Raw genomic sequence first — 21,775 nt, 5'->3', positions numbered from 1 at the left:
CAGATCTGGTTTCCTGGGCTAAGCCCCATCCTTATTCAGCAGCAGCGCGTTTGGAAATGTCTGCTAAAGAAGGAATCAACCCGCCTGCAGCCTGTGGTGCTCCCCTTAGGGAACGGAGTCTGCTCTCCTCCCAGGATACTTCCACACAGGAACACATAATAATTAAATGAGCCTGAAAGCCACTCAAAATAACAACGGTGAGGTGAAATGTCCCTTGTTTGTCAAAGGATTTCAGAAAACAGGTGAAGAATTAAGATAGGACTTAATGCCATGCATATTGCATGTAAATGAAATATTTAATCTGCCATTTCATCTCTCCTGTGTGCTCAAACACCTCCAAAAGTTCTTTGAACAAATATTTAGTTTCCAAGCTATAAATTTGTCTTATGCAAAGAGAAAGCTTTTAGGATCTCCAGTTTAAACTCGTTCCTACCACTTGTTGTGGTGCTGAGAATTATTAAACCGGTCAGCTTACCTTTCCCACGAGTGGTAATTAAAAGAGAGCTAGGGGGTATGAGGGGCGGAATAAAAGAAAGAATAATAGCATTAAAAAAATTGTGAGCTCACAGATTGTGATTAGCATCCTTCCTAGTTCATTTATTTCTTTAGTTAACTCCTGATTTATTTTTTTTTCCAATACCCCTGCAGCAGTTCTGTGTTTATAGTAACCCTGCAGCATATCAAGAGCCCTTAATAATGTCATTGTCAGAAGGGAAAACAGAGAAGTGAAACTTCTAAGGAGAGGAACTGCTACAGCATTCTCCAGTCTGCCAGAGGAGTTATCTAAAGTGAGATCATCTTTGCCATGTTCTCTCCTGAGATCCAAGAAAAGCTTACAGGGATTGACTGGTGTTTTAGTACACTGGGTTGGGATGAGATGGGGTGGGATAGGAAAGGGAGAGAGTAAAGGAAGATCCTTCTGAAAGGCTTCCATGGAGGTAAGTTCTCTCCACTTCCAGGGGAGAGAAAGCTGGCCATGGTGACAGTGAGTTAGTGGCTTTTGACAGGCAGGTGAGGGGCCCTTTTCCCAGCCACAGTCTTTAGCTGGGGGGGTTGGAGGGGGAGTGGGAGCTTTTCCCAGCGACTCTACACTACTTAGACAGCATTTATGGACGGATAAAGCTGAACATTGGACAGGACTCCCCGAAGGAAAAGAACCTTTCAGTGTAGCCATCAACCTGTCATCACTGCAATAAAGGTGTAACACACAGGAGTGCTGGTAAGAGCCCAGGGTTTATTTCCTGGCCCTGTCACATGACATGGGGCCAGGGTTACCAAAGGTTACCCCGTCACATGGAAAAGATCAGTGGCCATCGGTCCCAGCGGCTGCTTCTCCCTCCTCCTGTCTCATTTTTTTATTCAATTCATGCGTGTGACTTGTTAAAAATGCAAACCCAACAACCCTGTTCAGCTACAGCCATGCAGGCGATGGATCACACATTTGCCCACAGCCCCGTAACACCATCCAGGTCAGAGCCAAAGGCTTGATCAACTTTCTGTACCCACCTCCTGTCCCTGGAATAGTTGCTTTTCTCAGCTGGTGGAGACATAGCCGGGGGGTCGTATCCCAACATTGCAATGCTTTTCCAAACAAGTTATTTGGTGTCTTCCAAGCCAGTCCCTCTGCAACAATCTGCTCGCCCACTCGTGTGAAACGTGCTGGTTTTTTGGCTATGTATTGCAGTGTCAGACCTTTCACACATGTGGCACTGTGAAACCAGCACCAGGACTTCTGTGGGAAAGCTAGGCAGAGACTTCGGCTGTATCATTCCTTGTCATGCAATTCCTTGCTACACGAGAGATGCAAGCTCTGTTACGGCCTCCTGGCCAGTGTGTAGGGACACCATAGAAGCAATGACAGGGAAGGCCTGGAATCAGGGAAATGGAATGGAAGTAACCAGAGACTACAGAATTAATAAGAAAGGCTGCTTTCCACAAAATGTTGGTTATGATGGCTTTGCTGTGGTTTCTGCCAGACAGACACTTGTCAGACAACGCTGTCCTACCCAGGATGTGGGTGTAGGTGAATGGCTTTCTATGAAGCCTTGCAGTAAAATCTATGACAGAACATAAGAGAGTGCAAAGCATTGGTTATAGATCTTGGAGGTTTACATTACTTTTATAGAGGATTTGGACTATATTTTAGATTTACTGAGTGCTTACAGAGCCAAGCAGTGGTGTTACAGACAGAAAATATTTGCCGTAACTATGGCTGGGTCCTTTGATTTAGCTTCCCACCCTGCTGTACAAAATACCGGGACAAGGGTGGCCAGGAATGCCTGCACTGCCCCTGCTCCAGGGTGGGCCTGGTGCTCCATCTGGATCAGGCAGACCCAGACTGGCTTTGTGCAAGCAGGCCTCCATGCGCTGCTCCAGTGGCAAGGCATTATTAGGGCTAACGATCCCTTAATCATATATTTTCATTGTTATTATTACCATTGCTCCTTAGCAGTGTAAGCAGGACTCAATTAGCGGAGTGTGGAGAAAGCAGAGAACACTGAGATTCCCCTACCCTGGAGAGTTTTCCATCTACGTGTAGGAAAAGAGATGGTGGATGAACACGGGAGAGAACTGGGAAACACAAGACATCAGCAGCTTACCTGACCAGCATCTGCTTGAGGAGATGGGAGCCGGGTGGCTTGGAAAAGAGCTGACAGCAAACAGCCTGTTTTTCCTGAGAAAATCTTACACAAAGACATTCAATCTGCTGTGTTTTAGGAGTTTCATTTTGATTTCCTGAGAGGGAAAAAGGAGAAGTTTCCTCATGATCAAAATGGGGAAAAAGAGAAAGTGGTATAAAATAGGAGCGCGAGAGAAAAACATGAACCTTGCCATTAAAAAAATAGAGTTTTTCTTCCAGTCAAAATCTGCTTTCATGAAAACTGGTTTGTTTTTACTTCAGATGTTGCACAGCAGCTGTATAAGGCCTGGGATTCCCCTAAGCAGATGAATTGGATTACAAATTGGATTTGTCCCTTTTCCAAAGAGAGACTCTTAGAGGAGTACTGTAAACTTGATCCTAATGAACAGGGTAAGGGGGGGGAGGGGTGGGTTGTTCTTATCTTATTACCCTCAAATATCAATGTGAATAACAAGGACGTTGTTCCTCTTTAAAATACTATGGGCAATAGTATTCAAAGTTGTTGTTTGTTTGTTGGCGTTTTTTTACCATAGAAAAGCTGTGGACTGATCACTACTGCAGTCATCACCATGAAGGAACTAATATCACCCCTATTTTACAGGCCGGGAAGTGGTGTCACAAAGATTAGGGCTTGCCCAAGGCCACAGAGCCAGCAGTCAGGCAGGAAGAAAACTCCAGATTTCCTGGCTCCCACTCTCCTCCTAAGTTCATCTTTTGCACTTCAGTGACGTCTAAACAGGGCGTTGTTTTCTGAGATAAAAAATATCCTCCTCCAAATGGTTAAAATATATCATGAATTTCTGCCCAAAATCTGCGTCACGGAATCAGGCATTGCTGGAATGTGATTTAGTGTGTTTTGGAGCAGCTTGGCAATACCTTGCACAACGGGACACAATGCGTGAGTGCCATGTGGACACAGCCGCAGCCTCTGCTCTCTGAACTAACCAGAACGGGCTACATGGGAGAACTGGAACATGAGACGGTGTGAGTCAGAAACGTTGGGGGAACAAGGCTGCAAGAGCATGTATAGCATCAGAGTGGATTTGCTATGGGGGATTCATGCATTGTCTATAGCAAAAACCCCAGTCACTTCAACTAAGGTTTTGCCCATCCAATTGCATAGGCTAAGTGACAAGTAATGGTTGGTTAAGCTATTCAATAGGTGACATACCCATTCTGGAGCCATTATAGGTTATAATATTGATTCCCCTCTAACTAATTAAAAACCCATCTATACATAAATGAAATACCTAAGTGGGATCAAGTACATAAGCAGGAGCATCCCCATAATGCAGCATTTCACTGAGGGATGTGATTGATGATTTATCTTGGATTTAGCTGATGTAGATGAAGAGGTTACCGCTGTTTTCACTCCGGCTGTAAAAAAGGGGGGTGCCTGTTCCTCAGCCATGGTGTGTTAATTTAAACTGAAATCATGTTAGGTTAATTAATAACAGTAGCTGTGAATGAAGCAGCTGAAGGTAGAGATCTCTTCTGCCTTGTCAGCAAAGCTGTCAGGGCTCAGAAATCAGAGAGACTAATTAATGTGTTCCAGCAGCAGTTTCTATAAACCTATTTTCCATTCTGTTGCAATGGACTAAGAGGTGCCGTGTCCATCAGTGGTGCTGTCATAGCTGTGAGGTGGTAACGTACAGCTGAGCGCATCATTATTGCTAAAGGTGCCTGTCAGGCAGACTGGGGGCAACCGGGTCTTCCCTGCTCAGGTGAGGCCTCCTTGATTTCAAAAGAAATTAGTTTCAACACTTTATATCCAACCTCTGTGCAGAAGTGCTCTGGGTTGTGGTTTGTGCTGGAAATCTACACGGAGACTTATGGGAGCCCTTTATCTCAGCTGAGTTTAATTTGATTATATTTAGATTAGATGAACTTGGTGCAAACCAACAGAAGACACACAAGCCAAACTAGGAACTTATTGAAAGGATCACACTGTGTTAATGAGCGTCTACTCTTGAAAGTTCATGCAAATTAAGATAGGATCTGAGTTTAAAATACAATGTCCCTCCCTGAGTACTTCCAAACATGAACATTCTTGTTCTGAACAAGTTCCTGTGTTCTTCCTTATCTCCACTGGGAACCTAGGTTTGTCTAACCAGGAAATTCACCTGGGCTGAGATCAGGTGTGGATTTGAGGTGGAGCAGCAAGTCCTGTATGGACATTGTTAGGTGTTTCCATGTGCGAACAAGTCCTTACCCTCCAGTCACAGACTTCATCAAGCATAGCTCTGTATGTTGAGATGTATCACCCAAGTTCTACAGATTACAAAGTACAAATTACTCTGTGAACTTGCCTGGTTCATAGGTCAGATCCACCTTCTCTGTTGTGTGGTAGGTAGGCACCTGAAAGTCAATGCTCTGGTGTCATTTTATATGCAAATCCTCTGAAAGGTGTCGGTTAGCCCAATACAAATACCCACCACTACCTTGACTGTGAAGTGTACTAACCACGAGAATCAGTTTGACTCCCTTCTACTGAACAAAGGGTGTGCAAAGCCTTCCAGACAGGAGGCAGAGAGAGAAGGAAGGCCTAATCCCTTAATTAGCGCACCCAAAGGGCATCTAAAGGCAGGTACTTGCACATTGGAAACTCCAGTTCTTCGATGTTAATAGGAGATTACTGCTCTTTAGGAAGGATCTCTTACTAGCGTGGAAAATACAGTCTGTGGGCATCGTATCTGCCATTCAAGTAGTGCTGGTGGCTTTTACCTTCCTGCAGGGCTTGGAAGACACCATATTTTCATTTGGAACATCCGTAACTCATACATGTGCTCCTGTGTCAGAAGTGAGGAATTGGCTTCAGTTCCAGACTGCTTTCACCGTGACACATGCAGATCTCCTTTTATCTGCCAGAGGCCTGAGGAAGACCCACTTGCTGCCTTTTTGGGCATTTACCCCATGGATATCTGTTGCAGAGACGTTTCTTGTGAGGGAGGTAGAGACAGGGTCTCTCAAAATGTTGTGCTATCAGCAGGAAAGTTGGAAAACACACAGCTATGGAAGAGTAAAGAGAGTGGAGTAACATCACCATAGAGAGAGATGAGTTGAGAATTCCCCCCTACTCAAAGAGCTATCAGGTTTAGGACACTTCTTTCCTGATTCCCTGTCATCATCACCATTTGCCTTTATTTCCCTTGAGCTGGTGGTGGCTGGATTGGGCTCTAACCTTTGGATAACTCAAACCCTTTGGCCCTCCCAGCAGCTGCTCTTCCACTGTCCAATTTTCATGCTGATATACCCATTTGATTTCATCCTAATCCACACAAAGTTCGGATTTCCTAGTGCTGGGAGAATTCTGACCTAGCAGGCACCAGAGTGGTTATTGCATGGGATTAATGCATCTGCCATGCAAAGATTCTTTCAAGACTATTCAGGGTTTTTTTTCGGGGGGCATTGGGTGTCTTCTATTTTTATCTTTTCCCTTTTACAGCATGCACTTTAACAAATTTTAACTTTTCTTTAGGCATGACTTTGTGTGCATGTGTGCGTGTGAGTGTGTGCCTCACCCCCTAATGTGGGTGCAATCAATTTAGGGGTTGGTTTACAAATCCACTTTTCCAAAGCCCTCGATGTTGCATGGATCTGGCATGGAAACCTCAGAGAGCAGCCAGAAATCAAGTCCTCTCCACTCCCGCCCTTTTTATTTCTGTGAATGAGTATGTAAGAGACCTATAAATCTAAAACTGTGCAGGCGTGGAGGAAATCATAAGAGTCAGGCTGGTGATATTACCGTGGGGAGCTGTGAAATCACTGAGGATTTATACAAGCACACACAGAGACGTTGTCATTAAAAAGAAAAAAAAATGAAATGGGACAATGGCCGTTTTGCACTGTGCTGTGTGTAGTAGCCACCTTGGACACATGGGTTTGGTACATCCCCTCCATGCTCTGCTGGGGGACGGCAACTGGAGGGCAGAAAGTTTTGCAGCCACACCAGCAGTTTGGAAATCAGCCCTTGGGCAGTATAAAGCAAAGCAGTTCTGGCTTGGCGTCTTTGGCATTTGGAGAAGGGCTTGCAGGAGGGGGACGTCATTCCTGCTGCTACACCCAAAGCTGGGTGGTCATGGAGGCCAGGCTCAGAGCAGACTCTCTCTGGGGCCAACTGCATGGACTGGGCCCTGGCTCATCCTGCTGGGCCAAGAGGATGCTGCCAACCAGCCAAGCAGGCCATGCAGCTATTGAAGGGAGGTGGAGAGTGTTGAACCCGGCTGCCTGCCCAGGGGTACTCCCATAGTTTCGGGGGAATGGGATCTTCATAGGATTCTTTATATTTACAGCATCAGTGATTATCTTTACTACACTGGGAGTACTTGGGTTCCCAATGGGGAAAATATGGCCTTGGGCAGCCAGCCACATCCTCCACTGCCTGCCAGAGTAGGGGACTAGTGCAGGGAATAGCTCCAGAAACAGTCTGGTGGGAGGGGGACGAGGGCTGAGGAGAGAGATTTCTGCCTACCCTTCGCCATCCCAAGGCCACCACAGAGCTGTTCTGCTCCCCTCTCTTGCAAGAGGGCCCCTTATAGAGGATAATGCCCCAATTTTGGAAGGGGTTAGCTGTGCCCGGGTCCGGGGGAGGCAGGGGCCAGGAGCTGCTGTGGGGTCCAGGGCTCGCCCGCTCCCTCCCAACCGGGACCAGAGGCGCTGGGCGGCCGGAGGTGCCGCCGTCAGCCCGACCTCGCCCGCCGGAGCCGCTTTCCCAGGGCACTCTGTGCCAGCGTCCAGTGGGGAAAAAAAATCACGGCACAGGCTTAATCGCACCCTCTTGCCTAGAGCCCTGCCAGTTCGGGGGCGGGGGCAGGATCCGAACCGTCTCGCTGTTTCTGCTGGGGGGGGTGGGGGGTGGGGAATGTGTGAAATAATAACCTCTACGCAATTAAAAATAACCCGGCTCCCGCAAAGTCGGGCGGCTTCGCTCCCGCTGCCCGCGGAGAGGGTGCCCGGCGAGCAGCGACCTCATCCCGCGCTGCCTGGAGCCCCGTTGCTGCTCGGTCAGAGTGGATTTGCGGCTTAACCCTCCCCAGTGCAAAACCCACGCGTGTTCAGCCATGCGTGAGGGGGTAAACCACGAGCCCCCGCCCCGCAGGCTCTGCCCCTGCAGCCCCCGGGCATGCTTTTTTCCCGCTCTGGGGGGTGTTTGGGAGCACACGCTCTCAGCTTTATCCCATTGCCAGTGCCTCTCCTGCACCCAGCCTGGATGCCAGGAAACGTTTCCCTCTTCACAAAGTTTTATTCCGCTTCTTCTCTCCAAGCTGTGAGGGCTTTTTTTTTTTTCCCTTTCTTTTCTTTTTCTCAAGAAACACGCCAATTCCGAAGGATATATTCGGCTTTTGCTGAAAAACTGCGGTGCCTGAAATGAAACGTATTTAGGAAGCAGAAGTAATCCCATCAGATTTATTTTCCCCACCTCTTCTTCACAGAGGGCTTATTTGCGATGGGGGAGATGGGAGCGGGGAGAGGGTCCGGAATGCCTTAGCGAAGCGCGGCTCCCCGTAAAGCGGCGCAGGGGGGGCGGACTTCATGTGTCTCAAGGGCCCATCAACCTGCTGCCATGTAAAAGAAAATGAAAACCTGTTTAAAGCGTGAGTGCCTCTGCTCGCGTTTGCTGGAGCCCGGCTCTGCCCAAGGGACCGACCTGCGGCTCCCACCGCGGGGGTAGGGGTGGGAGTGTGCGGCGACGGTTCCCCCCGCCTCCCAGTCTCGGATTGCCTCCAGCGCCCGGGGGAGCACCCCGCTTCCTTAGGGCTCTTGGTGTCCGCTCTCCCCAAAATATATGTGGGGGCTGAATCCCGTAGTCCTCTTCTAGGGGGAAGAGGTATAGGGGGGAAACCCTCAAATGTAAAGGTGTTTCAAAGTTTCCCGACGGAACCGTCCTGCCGCAGTGATGCCCAGGAAAGGAAGCTGATCCCGTAAAGTCATTCGTGTTTCCTACAGGGCTTGGTAGAAAAATAGTAAGAAAGACGTATCCACGCACCAAAGGAGAATGGAGCAGCCCATGGGATGTGTTCCACATGCTTTGATTATTAATTTTTTTTAATTACTTTTTTTTTTTTTTTTACTGCTGGTTGGCAGCAAGACTAAAAGCATTCAAAACGAGTTTTGTGGACTGGAAATGAAAAACTCCTACAGGTTGCCGTGTACCCATAGTAGGAGGCATGTACTGGCGCATCGATGTAGTCTTTCCAGATTTGAGCGGATTTTTCGAAACTGGATTTTAATGGGAGAACAAGGGCGGGAAGAACGTATCTATATGCATACATGCCGTATGTATGTGCCTGTTCGTGTGTGTATATGTATATACAAATGGGATAAGATGTGCTATGTGGCACACACCACGGATCTAAATGTGGAGCGCATATTATGTTTTAGAAGAAATGGACGAAGGCGATTAAAGCGCAGAGACGTATTTATTTCGACGTATTCGAGTTCCGCACATCTAAACCGTCGGCCGCCCGTGGGAAACGTTGATTTTTCGGAGACCCTCGGAGAGCAGCGGAGAGGACCAGGCGGCTCCGGCCAAGCTGCTGCCGTGTGCCGCGACTTTCCCCGGGTACCGCCCCAGAAGGACTTGAGCTCATCGCCAACAGGTTTTACCTGCAAAAGCGATTTCTCTCCCGGGGCGTGTTTCCCACTTTTAAGTTTCCGGTTTTAAGTTTGATTGGGCAAAATGGTCTTGACCTCGAGGGCTGGTGATGGTGAGGATGATGTAACCTCTGAGTGAACCAGCGAATTAGCCGCGGGCTGGGGAGCCGTGCCCCCGCGGAGGGAAGGCGCAGGGCGGTGCTGATGCCACCCGGACGCTCGGGAGGCCGCTGCCCCGGTGGCTTCTTCCCTGCCCGTGGGAGAAACGCGGGGGGGGAACTTCCCGCTAGCCGGCACTCCCGGCAGGAGCCGTCGGAGGTGCTGCCTGCCCGCCATTCTCCTTCGCTCCTTCTCCCACACGCTTCCCTGGCACGGGGAAAAAAAAAAAAAAAGGAAAAAAAAAAAAGGGATCTGCGAGGGCAAGCGGGCTGGCTTGGCTCCTTTCATCTCTGCGGCCCATCAGCAGTGGGGGGCGCAAGAAGACAGCAGTTAGTGTAGGGCCGCAGTGATCACAGCCAGGGACCGCCGGCCGGGAGGGTGGGAGCCGGGGGGATGCCGCGGTTGGCGCTGCGGGGAGGACGGATGAGGCCGGGGACGGCGGGGGGGAGGCGGGCGGCTGTGCGCAGGTCTGAACTGACCGTGGAAGGCAGGGACCTCGTCTTGTCCCAGACCCCCACACGCCTGGGGCTGGGTCGTGTTCCCTCCTCGTCTCCTTTGTCGATGGGGTTTGCCTGGGACTTCGGGATGAGCTCCTGGGAGATGAGTCTCTAAAGCCGCGCACTCCAAACCGGCAGAGAAACAGAGCCGTCCAGCATGGGACACCAGTGCAGGGAAGCCCTGTAATGAGCAGCTGACCCCGTCTGTGTGCCATGGCTACGTGCTGAAGTCTTCATGTTGTCAGCCATGCCTTGTGCAATGCTGCCCTGCCTGAGAAACAAGCCCTTGCCTTTCTCTGACAGGGTTTCCCAGTACGTGCTCATTTCCTCTTTCAGAAACAACAAATACCCGGGCTTCTCTTCTAACAATATTTGGGCTTTGCTTCTGACATTATCTTTTCTCACATCCATTCTCAGGCAACACAACAGGCAATTGCATGAGCATATCCAGAATTTTCTCTCCACACAATGGTGATACGCCCCCTATTTCCAGCAGAAATGTGATGATCTGTCTCTCAGCCTCTATGCAGCTGCAGGGGCTTTCCCTGTGGGCCAGCAGCCCCTCCATATCCTGGGCATGCCATGGGACCACCTGGGTGTCCAACATCCTGGGGAGAAACTCCATTTCACTTGTCACCCATGTGGGCTGCAATTTTCTTTTTGAGTGTGGGAGCACCATAGCCAAAGTCAATCCCCCCTCAGGATCCGTGGGGAGACAGATTTCTCCCCATTCAGCTCAGCCTGGGTAGCAGGAGGCCTGAAAGATGAGCCTCCAGGAGTTAATGCAGTTCTGTTGCAGCGATGGGTAACTCAGGTTTTTCTCCTTGTCCACTTCATCCTTTCGCTGTTCCTGGCCCTCAGTGACTGAAAAACTCAGATACAGTGTTTGTCAGAAACTATTGGTATAACTTAGCAGTAGATAGGATCAAAAGTCCATCAGTAGTTCCAGCAAAATCTCTGGGATCTTTGTAAATACACATCAATCAAGGAGGGTAAAAAAAACCTGCATAAGCATAAATGAATCTGCTCCAGAGATTTTATTTGCCCCGATATAAGTTTTTTTAGACAAACTCTCAGAATTTCCTACTTGTTCCTGAGCTGAACTCAGTGCTCTCTGGCAGAAGCCCATGACTTGCTGTGAGAGTTTCCTACATCTCTGCTTTTGCCCTGATTACTATCTCATAGGCCCAATAGTCATCTGAGATATGACATGCATGGTGTGCCCAGAGCCGAGCTCTGAGAGCACAGAAGGCAGGAACAGGCCATGGGAGAAGGATCCCCATTGGCACAGTTCATCTGGGTCACCGGCTTTGCTCAGTGTACATTCCCTGCTGCTCCACGCTCATCTAGGCTGTCAGTCACCTCTTGTCCAGGAGACCATGGGTTTTACAGACAGGAGATGGAGAGCTACTGGTCAGGCATTGGGGATCCAGCTCCCAAGGTGCAAACCCGGGCATTTCTGAGTCAGGCAGCAGTGCTGAAGCACTAGACCACTGCTCATGGAGTCAGGATGTAAGTTTCGTTTTTGTGGGACAGACACAGCCGTGGATGTGCATCCTCATCCCCGAGGGCTGTGCACAGAATTGTCAAGCCAAAAATAAACCAGGCAGCTAAACCTGCTGTTAGGATACACCGCAATAACTGATGATGCCATCTCAGCTTGGCCAGCTGTAGATGAAGTTTCTTGAAGGTGGGACTGGAGCTTAAGGGGTTAACATTTGACTTTTGATAGTGAAAAACTAGGCAAGATTTTCCTTCAACATGCCTTCCAGGTCCATATGTAAGTTTTGATTTGTGTTTGTTTTGGGGAGACTTTGAATGAGGCAGAGATGGACAAAAACTGATGAAGCCTTCCGCGTCAGTGCGGCTGCTTCTTTCCAAACACTCAGCCTCGGTGAGGGGTGAGGGAATTGCCGTTGAGATACCTGTCTTAGGTGGCTGGGATTTCCTTTTTGTTTCCCCCCCTGTTTTCTTTTTCCTTCTTTTCATTTGTTGTTTTCATATCTAACTTTCCATTCCTTGTCATCCTAAATGGATTCTCTTTACACATGTCTATATCTTATTCCCATGGGGTCAAATCTGACCCTTTTCCAATCAAAGAGGAAATCACCTTTTCATTACAAGAAGCACACAGTTGGGTCTCCTGGAGTAAGATACACACTTCTGGCATTTCCCTAATTGCGAGAGGTCCCTCAGCAGATCCTGTACCCCTTGGACACCCATATCTCCAAAGGAACCTTTCGTAGGGATTTCTCACCCTCTCCCTAGGGAAGAAAAGGGTCCCCAGGATACAGTATATGAGCTGGGACTTTTGCATCTTTTTTCTCTAGGCAGAGCAGATGGGGGGTTAATTTCCATATCTTAGGGTCAGACTCCAATGCTCTGAACCACAGCTACACCCCTCTCCACACTTTCTCATAAGGCTCCCTGTAAAAAAATACCTTCAGCCCAGTGAAAACACTGGGATTTGGCGTACCTGGAGCAGAACCAGGCCTAAAGCTGCCAGCACGGCTGGAAAGCGGAGGACTGCAAGAGGGCGCAGACAGCCGCCGGCTCTGACCGTGCGCCGCTTGTTTACAGCAGGCACAGATGACACCGTGCATCGCAAACGCCCCTCGCTTCAGCCATTTCCTTCCGGGAAGGGCCGGGAAACGGTCTCTCCCGGGGCTCTGCCGCCTGCCCGGGGCGACATCGCGGGGAATGGCAGGACACGGGTTTTCAGCAAACCGAGCCCTAACACGAGTTCGGGAGGGTGGGTTCCCCCCCCGCTTCCTTCCCCCCCTTCCTTCCCCCTCTTTCTTCCCCAGGTTAGCTTCGCGTCTTGAGACTGCTGAGGGCGAGCGATAGGAATATAATGGGAATAAAAGGAGCGGGTTTGGGTACAGGAGGAAAACACAAGCGAAACACCAGGCGCCGTTGCCCGGCTGGAGGAAAATACTAAATGCGGTGAAAGGCTGTGTACTCGCTTCTGACGTGCCTGCGGTTTTCTGTTGGTCATGCTACACACACACACCCCTTAGGGCTCTTCTTTCGGGCACCTAAAGACCCCCTGAAACCCCTCAGTGTTTCTGTAGGAGATGCTTAGGCGCACCAGGTCTCAGGCGACGCGGGCGGGTTTCGCGAAGATGCAGGGCTGAGAGCTCAATTCTTAAATCAAATCTAAAAAAGAAAAAAAGGGGAAAAAAAAGCCTCCTTGCGGCACCCACCGAAATGCTGTCGATTTTCATTTACCTGTGCCTTCCACAGAATTAAATTCACACCGTAAATACTATTCTGCTTTCAAATCAGGGAGTTTGCAACGCAGATCTTGTTTCTACCGCTCTTTCTAACACTTGAAGATTGCCGCAGTTTTATGGCTCTCGACGAGTCTGGAAGCGATGGCAATTGAAATCGAAAGACCAAATTCCAGCACGATTTACTCACTGCAATCAGTGAAGCAGCAGATCCAGTTTCAAGTGGGAAACTTGTCCTGAATGTTCTAGGAGTGGGAATCGGGCCTTTTTTTTTGTTTGTTTGTTTGTTTGTTTTGTTTTCCCACACAGGTTTTGATCTAACAAGGTATAAATTTCCAGAGCCTCCCGCAGTGGCAGGGAAGCACTGCTTCGGGCAGCCAATAGGTTAAAAAAAAAAAGAATAATCAAGAACAGGCAGATGCCCTCCATAGAGGTGCCGGGATCCGACACTCGAAGCTACACGGAGACAGAAACGTGTCCTGGATCGAATCCTGTAAATACCATTACATGCTCTCCTAGGCACATCCCACTCACGGCTCTGTCCTCTCTCCCCTCAACGCCACTTACGTGTTAGGTGCTGTCATCGTACCAGCTTGTCTTTACACCCCAGAATAATGCGCCTATTATTCTCTTCTCTCCAAAGCTTCCACCTCTAACCATGTCGTAAAAAATAGCCTTAATAAAACAGTGATAATTACACCATTATTGTTAACACTACCCATTAAAAATTTAAAAATAGGCTTTCTGGTTTGGTCACCCATTTATACTGCATATCAGCTTTTGCGGCACTAAATCGTTCCGCGATATGTCAAAACTTTCTTCCTTTTTAAAAGACGACAAGACTTGGGCTTTTTTTAGAGAAACTGAAGGCGCATCGTGGGTTCACAGTCGTAATTGGACTGTATCGGTCAACAGTTATTGACACCCTGTTGACCGGCGAAGGAAAATAAATATCCCGCGGGTAAGAAGTGTGTGATGTGTCTTTCCTTCTCCAGGCTTAGCACTTTCAAGGGAAATACCTGATTTATGAGCATATCGCTCTAGCCATGTTTTGATGTCCCCCTGTTATTTCCTTGTTTTGGGAAAGGAGGGTGTTTCGTTTGTTTTTTGTATACGGGGCACCTTTCAGCAGAGGTAACACTGAAATCGGCGTATTACCCTTTTGAACGCGGTCGCCCTGGTGTCGCCTTGGCCGTATATCAGCAAGGAAAGCTGTAAACTCGGAGAAATAAATCAGTTTGAAAAGTTTTGAGAGTAGTTATTACATCCTGGCTGTAACCAAGCGAGCGAGAGAGACTTATTAGGTTTTAAATCTCAGTCTGGAACAGGCAAGGGAAAAAAAAAAGAAAAAAAAAAAGAAAGAAAACCCCGTAGAGATACACTTTCCAATCTGCCTGGAAATTAATCCCAAATGAGGGAGTCTCCTTCCAAATCGGGCTTGACAGATCTGTGGGAAACACTAGACAGAAGGCAGAGCGCCGGACCCCGCATTCCCGGCGAGGCAAAGCTCTGCCGCCGCGGCGGGGAGCGGGACGGGGCTCTTCGCTCCGGCACCCCGCTCCACCGGCTCCTCGACGTGCAGAGGGGCTGTCGCGTCGGTACTCTTCCTGGGGGATGTAAAAATAGACATTTTTAAAAGCCTTTACTAATCTAACCTAAATGGACCCCAAAACTTCGAGTCCATCAGAGCCTTTCTGTTTTCCTTTTTTTTTTTTTTTTCTCTTGGACTCCACTCGGGCCTTTAACTCTCTGTGTTTACCCTTAGTAAATAGCTGCATGTGTATGTGTGCGGGGGTGTGCGTCTGTCCGTGCGTGGGGGTCCCGCAGCCTGGGTTGCTGCGGGCTAAGACAGGCGGTCCGTGGCAATGACCGTCATCCCGGGCTCAACAAAACCTCCAACCCGAGGTACATGACGGGGGGCATCCTCGTAGGAACGGATTAAGAATGGGGTGAGGAAGGAGGCAGCAGCGTCGGGTAAACGAAAATGATAAAATTTGTGGGGATCGGCCACCATAATCCACGGGAACCATCCCCGGGGTTCCAGTCTGCCAGAGACAGGATTTCCCGTTAACTTCCCCGCAGTCGTCTTCATCGCCCTCTCTGGGAGCGCCTCCCCGTATTCTGAATTCAGCTCCCAGCCCCTGTTTTTTTTAGAAAGAGACACGAATACTACTCTTCTTGCTGCCCCCAAACTCGTAGTAATGGGGAAATCCTCTCCGTCTGCCACAGACAACGGCCAGCCTCCTGCGACACGGCTACCTGGCCGAGCTAGGAAGGAAGCTGGTGGTGAGTTTCCCCGTGAGGCTGGGATGTCCTGGACCTCGGGGGAGGCCGAGCCTTCACAGCCCCCCGGAGGTACCAGGGAAATCAGCTCCCCAGCAAAGCGCAGCGATGATGCCGCCGGCCATGGAAAGCGGCACAAGCGCGACACTGGCACAGCGCTGCCCGAGTGCCCCCGCCTCGCCTTGCCTGGCCCCACTGCACAGCTCCGCGCCGCTCCGCACTGCTCTGCGCTGCTCCGCGCAGCGGGATCAGCGCTGACCCTCCGCCCATCAGGAGCAGGCGAACCGCGGCCGGCGGGCAGGCGGCAGAACAAGACTGCCTTACCCATCCATCCACCCATCCATCCTTCCATCCACGCACCCACCCACCCACCCGCCTGCTCCTCCAGCAGCCGGACCTGGTCCTGCTCCCCCGGCTCCGCGCCCGCGGAGCGGAGCCTGGCTGCGGCGGGGGTGGGCGGCGAATCCTCATCCGGAGCTGGAAGGGCACACAGCGGTCTGGAGGCTGGCAAGGGAGAAAAGGGAAAGGGAATTTAGCAATGAGTTTTCAAGGAACGGGCAAGCTTCGGAGCAGTGCACACATCACATGTGTGATGAAAAGCAGCGCAGTCCGGAGCGTGGTGTGTGCGTGATGGGTGTGTGCGTGGAAACGTGCCTGCGTGTCTACACAGGGAGAAAGAGAGATGGGTGGCGGTAGTCCCCTAAAAATTCCTGGTCTATCCCCCTGAAATCAGTATGCTTATTGCTAGAGGCACATCTTAATCCATGCATCCAGTGGACCGGGAATCCTATTTGTTTGTCAGTTGTTTGTTTGTTTGTTTGTTTGTCTCCCCGCATCGTGCCCGCCTTGCTCACAGGGCTAGACAGAAAATCCCAGCGTGTTTCCCATTGCGCTGCCTGTTCCCCACCGAAGCAACGTCACCTCAAATATGCCAGTAAATTCCTTACCAAGTTGAGAACGTAATTGGTTGAATGTTTTCTGTAACCTGACTAGCCAATAACACTCCGAGAAAAAATTTAGAACAACCTAGTTACGACAGATGGTGAAAATGACTTGACACGTGTGAGTCAATATTAACTAGAGATGAGATACTTGCCGCACTCATTAGAAATATCATAATACGCCAAAGAGACTGCGTGTGCTGCTATATTTACGGTACAAGGTCCCTTATTTTCAGACAAGTGCTGTCCAAATGGTTGCCCTTGTCATTTCTGTTTTAACAACATCTGCTAGCTAGCATAAGCTCTGGCCTTGATAACTTGCATTTCTCTGAGCCTGAATTATTCTTGGCAGACCTTCTTCTCGCAGTTTTTCCTCCTGAAAGCAGATAATAATTTATGCAAAACGATTAGTTAAAAAGAAGAAAGGGGAGGAGACGTAAAACCCTCTTAAAAGCACAAGAACCGTGGAGCAAATGGAAACTGCGAAGGAAGAAATAATGGTAAACGATATACAGCAGATAGCCAGAATAACTAGTTACGGAAAGTGAAGTAGTTGTATCTTTTCAGCTGTAAAACTCAATAAATATGTAAGCGCATTTCCAAGTTTTAAACTAACGATTTAATCTCAATCAATAGAAAACAATACCAGTTATACGAATAGGAACCCATATTGAACGAGAACAAGAAGTCAAAGCTATTTCTGCATTCAAATGTCAGCAGCGCATTTCCTTATCCTCAAGTTTGCAAAGGATTCTTAAAGCCTTATATATGCAGTTATGCGGAAGCTGATTGCCAGCAATAAATAATGCATCCAAGGAAGAGGCTTGAGTAGGTATCTTCTCACTTCCAGGATGCGGCTAGGGATCTTCGCCTCAATTCTACGTCAAGGTGGTGTCTTAAAGCAGTCAAAAGGCTATTTAATTGTCAGGCGAGGCTTCCCCCTGCGGAACTCTCTCCGCATGTTACAACCTCTTTGCAGCTCAGCTCCATATGCATCTCTTTTTCACACTTCCCTCTCCATCTCGGGCTCCTACACCTGGTGCAACACGCATTTAGCCCATTAGCTCCGGCTCTTCCTTTCATCTTCCCCATGGCAGACGTTTCTATTTATCCACTGGCAATCAATGTGTGGCGTCACCGGTGGTACTGTAATGACGACTGCACCATTGAGGATGACAGCTTAGAAAGAAGAGGGCAATGGTGATCCCTCCCAGAGCAGCACAGCAGAGTGTAGCGCTCGCATCACAAGGTCACCCTATCTCACCGCTTGCTCCTCTGCATTGGCAGGAGAGGGTTGCTGGGTTTGTACAAGGCTGGGGCGGGAGCGGGAAGGAGGGGGGGAAGAGATCTGGATTTTTTTCCCCCCTCCCTTAAGCAAAGCCACAATGGAAACCAGGAAGGAGATGGTGATGTTTCTGGAAGGGACACAACTTGGCGCTCTAGTTGGCAAGAGGGTGCCTAATTTGTCCGAAGCAGTGGGAAGCCCCGCTCCGGAGCCGCAGGAGAAGATGATCCATCGGAACTGCCTCAGCCCCAGACCTGGCCCCTTGTCGTCCCGGGAGAGAGGAGGAGGAGGAGGAGGAGGTGGCGGAGGAGAAGAAGAAGAGGAGGTGGAGGTGCTGCCAGGGACAGGGACGGTGCCGGAGAGCCGCTCGGCGGCGGCAGCACTGCTTTCGGCCGGACAGCAGCCCCCCGCCCCGGACCCCCCCTCCAGCAAAGGGCAGCAGAGCAGCTCGGACACCGAGTCGGATTTCTATGAGGAAATCGAGGTGAGCTGCACCCCGGACTGCGCCACGGGGAGCGCCGAGTACCAGCACAGCAAAGGTACCCAACTCCTTCCCATGCCTCCAGCCCCCCGCCCGCTCCGGGGCTGGGGGGCAGCACTGGGGGGGGGGGGGGAGGGGGGAAAGGCGGGAGGGTGGTGGGGAGGGGGCTACCGGAGGGGGGCTTCCCCTCGTCAGCTGAGCGAAGGGCAGCGAAATCGGGGTGTGTGGGGGGGGATCTCCCTTCCCGGCTGATTCCTCAGCTCCCGGCCACCGGGAAGCTTGTTTGGGAGTCAGAGGACACGACACCGGGCAGCCCCCGCGTCCCTGGAGGGGAGCCAGGCTTCCCGCCGTGGATGCATCAGGTCTGCAGCTTGTCTCCTAGGGCCCCCTTGGCCAAAACCACCACCCACTCTCCCCCTCCATCTTTTTTATTATATATATATATATATATTTTATTATTCCCCATTGCCTGGAAAGTGTATGCTCCAGGAAATCCTTCCCGATCCTCCCCACCGGCAGGGTTTTTTGTATGTGTTGGGGGGCGGCGGGGGTGGTGGTGGTGTGTGAGAGCAAGATCAAACGGGTTTTCTGGCCGAGAGCTGTTTGTGGTTTTTCAGGGTGAAATATGCCCGGGCGAGTGCGGAAGCGCCCATAAAGACCGTAAAATCGCTCGCCGACTCCTGCCTGCTCCAAGTGCGGCAGCGAGGTCCTTGTTTGCACGTTGGGTTAAAAAAAAAAAAGGGAAAAAAAAAAAAGATGAGAGGTCCAAATTACCTTGTCACTTCTATGTCTCGGTGGCGCCAGCTCGGAAATGGTCCCAATGAATTAATTGCCTTTGGTCTCGGGCACAATGAGGGAGAGTTGCATTTGAAAGCAAGCGCAGCGGCCAGGCCCCTTTTCCCCCTGCCCCCACTCCTTATTCCCACCTTCCCACCCCGTCAGAGCCCCCCCCCCCCCCAACAACAACAGCCCACTGCTCCCCCTACTCCATTTCCCCATCACTTCAAGAAGAAGCCGGGAAGCGCGGGGAGCGCTGTCTGCCCTCTCTCGTCCCTTAGAGGCTCGTTGGAAACATCTCACCCTGGGCTTTGGAGGCTGAGCGGAGAGTCCCCGAGGCCTGACCTCCCCCTCGGAGGGAGCAGGGTCCCTGTCTACCGGCTGCTCCGTTCCTGGGCCCTTGCTGAGCTGGGGGAAGGGGCCGCGGGGCCGTGCGGCTCAGGCGGTGGGCACACCTGCCTTTCCGAGCCTCTCAGAGTCGGGGGATGCTACGGCGGCCGCCTTCGGCTGCACAGTGCAGGAAGCGAGCGAGGGGGGCATCGAGCAGACACCCCCAGGGCGGTGTGTGTGTGTGTTGGGGGCGGCGGCGGGGGCGGACAGGTAGCCTTCCAGCCAGAGTGAATAAGCACCCGTCAAATCCTTAACCGGTGCTGCATCTCCTTTCTCCCTGCCCTCCCCTACGGTCCCTCTTGGAGGTCTCCCCAGCATCCTCAGTACACCCGGGCAGGCAGAGAACAGGCGAACGGGGAGGGATGGGGGGAGAAGGGACCTCGCTGGGCAGGCGGACGGGGAGCATCCCTCCGTGTCTGCCCGCCTCCGAGCCTGTGTCTCCGCTCCGGGCTCCCCACGCAGGGCCGTGCTCCGAGGGGCTGGCCGGCAGCCCTGGCGGCGGAGGGGATCACCCCAAGGGCAGCGGAGGCAGCGGCGGCTCCCAGGGCTCGCTGGCCTGCAGCGCCAGCGACCAGATGCGCCGCTACCGAACAGCCTTCACCCGCGAGCAGATCGCCCGGCTGGAGAAGGAGTTTTACCGGGAGAACTACGTGTCCAGGCCCCGGAGATGTGAACTGGCGGCTGCTCTAAATCTGCCAGAAACCACCATCAAGGTACACACAGCTCGGACATGTTTCCAATTAGCACGATATCAAGCTATACGGCCAAACTTCCTTGCAAAACTCGGGAAAGCTCTTCGCCAGCACAACCCTCCCTCTTCTCTTCCCCCCCCACCCCCCGCCCCTTTCCTGGCCCTGCCCGCACCCTGCAGCAAGCAGCAATGCGGGAGAGGGGACACGGCTCCATCCCAGCCAGCACCGCTAATCCGCCCTCTCCCTAGCAGATTATTTTTAATCCTCCCGTCAATCCAGTCCAAACCTGGCTCAGCTCTTGGGGGAGGGAAGAGGAAGGCAGTAGCAGATCTTGTTTTGATCTCGCTTTCCTTTGCCTTTTTCATAAGCATTTGCACATGAAAATAAACCCGATAATAATAATCCCAGGTAGTTCTGGCTGCAAAACGTCAGCAAGGAGGCAGAGCTGCTGGGTTTGCCCGGAGCCAGGGGGGGTGGGGTGGGTCAGCAGGACAAGACCCAGCAAGAAGAAAGGAAAATAAGCACCCTAAAAGAGCTGCTCCACTGGGTCTCCCTGTAGATTTATAGGGGCTTAACTGATCCCTCCGTACGTGATGACAACTCCCTCTGGGAGCAAAAGCTGGCGCCCGTCTCCGCTCGCCGGCAGACCCCCTCCCGCCCGCGCCGCCGCGGGGTCGGTGCTGGTGGTCGGGCGGAGCGGGCCGGCGCGGGTGACGGCTCTCGCCTCCCCTCTCCCCGCAGGTTTGGTTCCAGAACCGCAGGATGAAGGACAAGCGGCAGCGCCTGGCCATGACCTGGCCTCACCCGGCCGATCCGGCGTTTTATACCTACATGATGAGCCACGCGGCGGCCACCGGCAATCTGCCGTACCCGTTCCCGTCCCACCTGCCCCTGCCCTACTACTCCCACATGGGCATCGGAGCCACATCGGCCTCTGCCGCCACTCCCTTCAGTACCCCCCTGAGGCCGCTGGACACCTTCAGGGTCCTCTCCCACCCCTACCCGAGACCAGAACTGCTGTGCGCCTTCAGGCACCCCTCTCTCTACCCTGCCCCAACTCATGGACTCAGCAGCGCCGGGGGCAACCCCTGCTCCTGCCTGGCTTGCCACAGCGGCCAGTCCAACGGGCTGGCGCAGAGACCCTCCGGATCAGACTTTACCTGTTCGGCCACAACCAGGACTGACTCTTTCCTCACTTTCACGCCCTCTGTGCTGAGCAAAGCCACCTCAGTTTCCATGGACCAGCGAGAAGAAGTACCTTTAACGAGATAAACCTTCGTCTCAGGGTTATTAAAAACTCGCCCCTTTCCCGGGCTTCTCTTCGAGTTAACGTACCTACAGCCGATGTTTATTTAATCGTGTTCTCTCCCCAGAAGTGGACACCTACGGAAAGAAAAAAGACTAAAAATAGCGCAGTCTTAAAAGGATTTACATTCCAAGGGGAAAGAAGAGAAGAAGAAGAAATGACTAGCGATTTATCTCTGAGAAGGATTTTAGACACGGAAGAGGAAGAAAACCAACCCGAATGAAATACACTTCGGTAGCTATAGAAATAAGCTGGGACTTTCTTTTCCATGGATAGACTTCTTACCAAGGGCTGGGGCTTCTGCGGGTCGCAGCAACAAACCTTATGCACAAACCTACGAGACGGAGAAGGAAAATCTGAAATACTTGAAAGAAACGTTATCTTGATAAGGAAATGGCTTGTGCGCATGAAGAAAGCAAAGATGTAATCTATCAGCGTGTTCAGAAAATAAAAACAACGAGCAAACAGCAAAGCCGAGCGGTTTCTGGATCGCAAC

At 51.2% G+C, this 21,775-nt stretch overlaps 1 protein-coding gene across 1 annotated transcript; it reads left to right on the top strand.

Annotated features, from left to right (window-relative positions):
- Positions 1-17,733: 17,733 nt before the first annotated feature.
- Positions 17,734-21,245, top strand: EVX1 (even-skipped homeobox 1). Its single transcript, XM_054193147.1, has 3 exons — positions 17,734-18,172; positions 19,744-19,994; positions 20,715-21,245. Exons 1-3 carry the CDS (start codon positions 17,734-17,736, stop codon positions 21,243-21,245), a joined length of 1,221 nt encoding a protein of 406 aa, XP_054049122.1.
- Positions 21,246-21,775: the final 530 nt, after the last annotated feature.

This window comes from Rissa tridactyla, chromosome 2 (genome assembly GCF_028500815.1).
Source record: "Rissa tridactyla isolate bRisTri1 chromosome 2, bRisTri1.patW.cur.20221130, whole genome shotgun sequence".
In the NCBI taxonomy this organism is placed as follows: Eukaryota; Metazoa; Chordata; class Aves; order Charadriiformes; family Laridae; genus Rissa; species Rissa tridactyla.
Note: the sequence above shows the minus strand (reverse complement) of the source record. Positions and strands in the feature narration are given on the sequence as shown.

Excerpts from the sequence above, each read along its gene's own strand:
- EVX1 (XM_054193147.1), top strand. The coding sequence starts at position 17,734 with ATGGAAACCAGGAAGGAGATGGTGATGTTTCTGGAAGGGACACAACTT. Across the intron at positions 18,173-19,743 it reads CGAGTACCAGCACAGCAAAG|GGCCGTGCTCCGAGGGGCTG; the intron begins GTACCCAACTCC and ends CTCCCCACGCAG. Across the intron at positions 19,995-20,714 it reads TGCCAGAAACCACCATCAAG|GTTTGGTTCCAGAACCGCAG; the intron begins GTACACACAGCT and ends CTCTCCCCGCAG.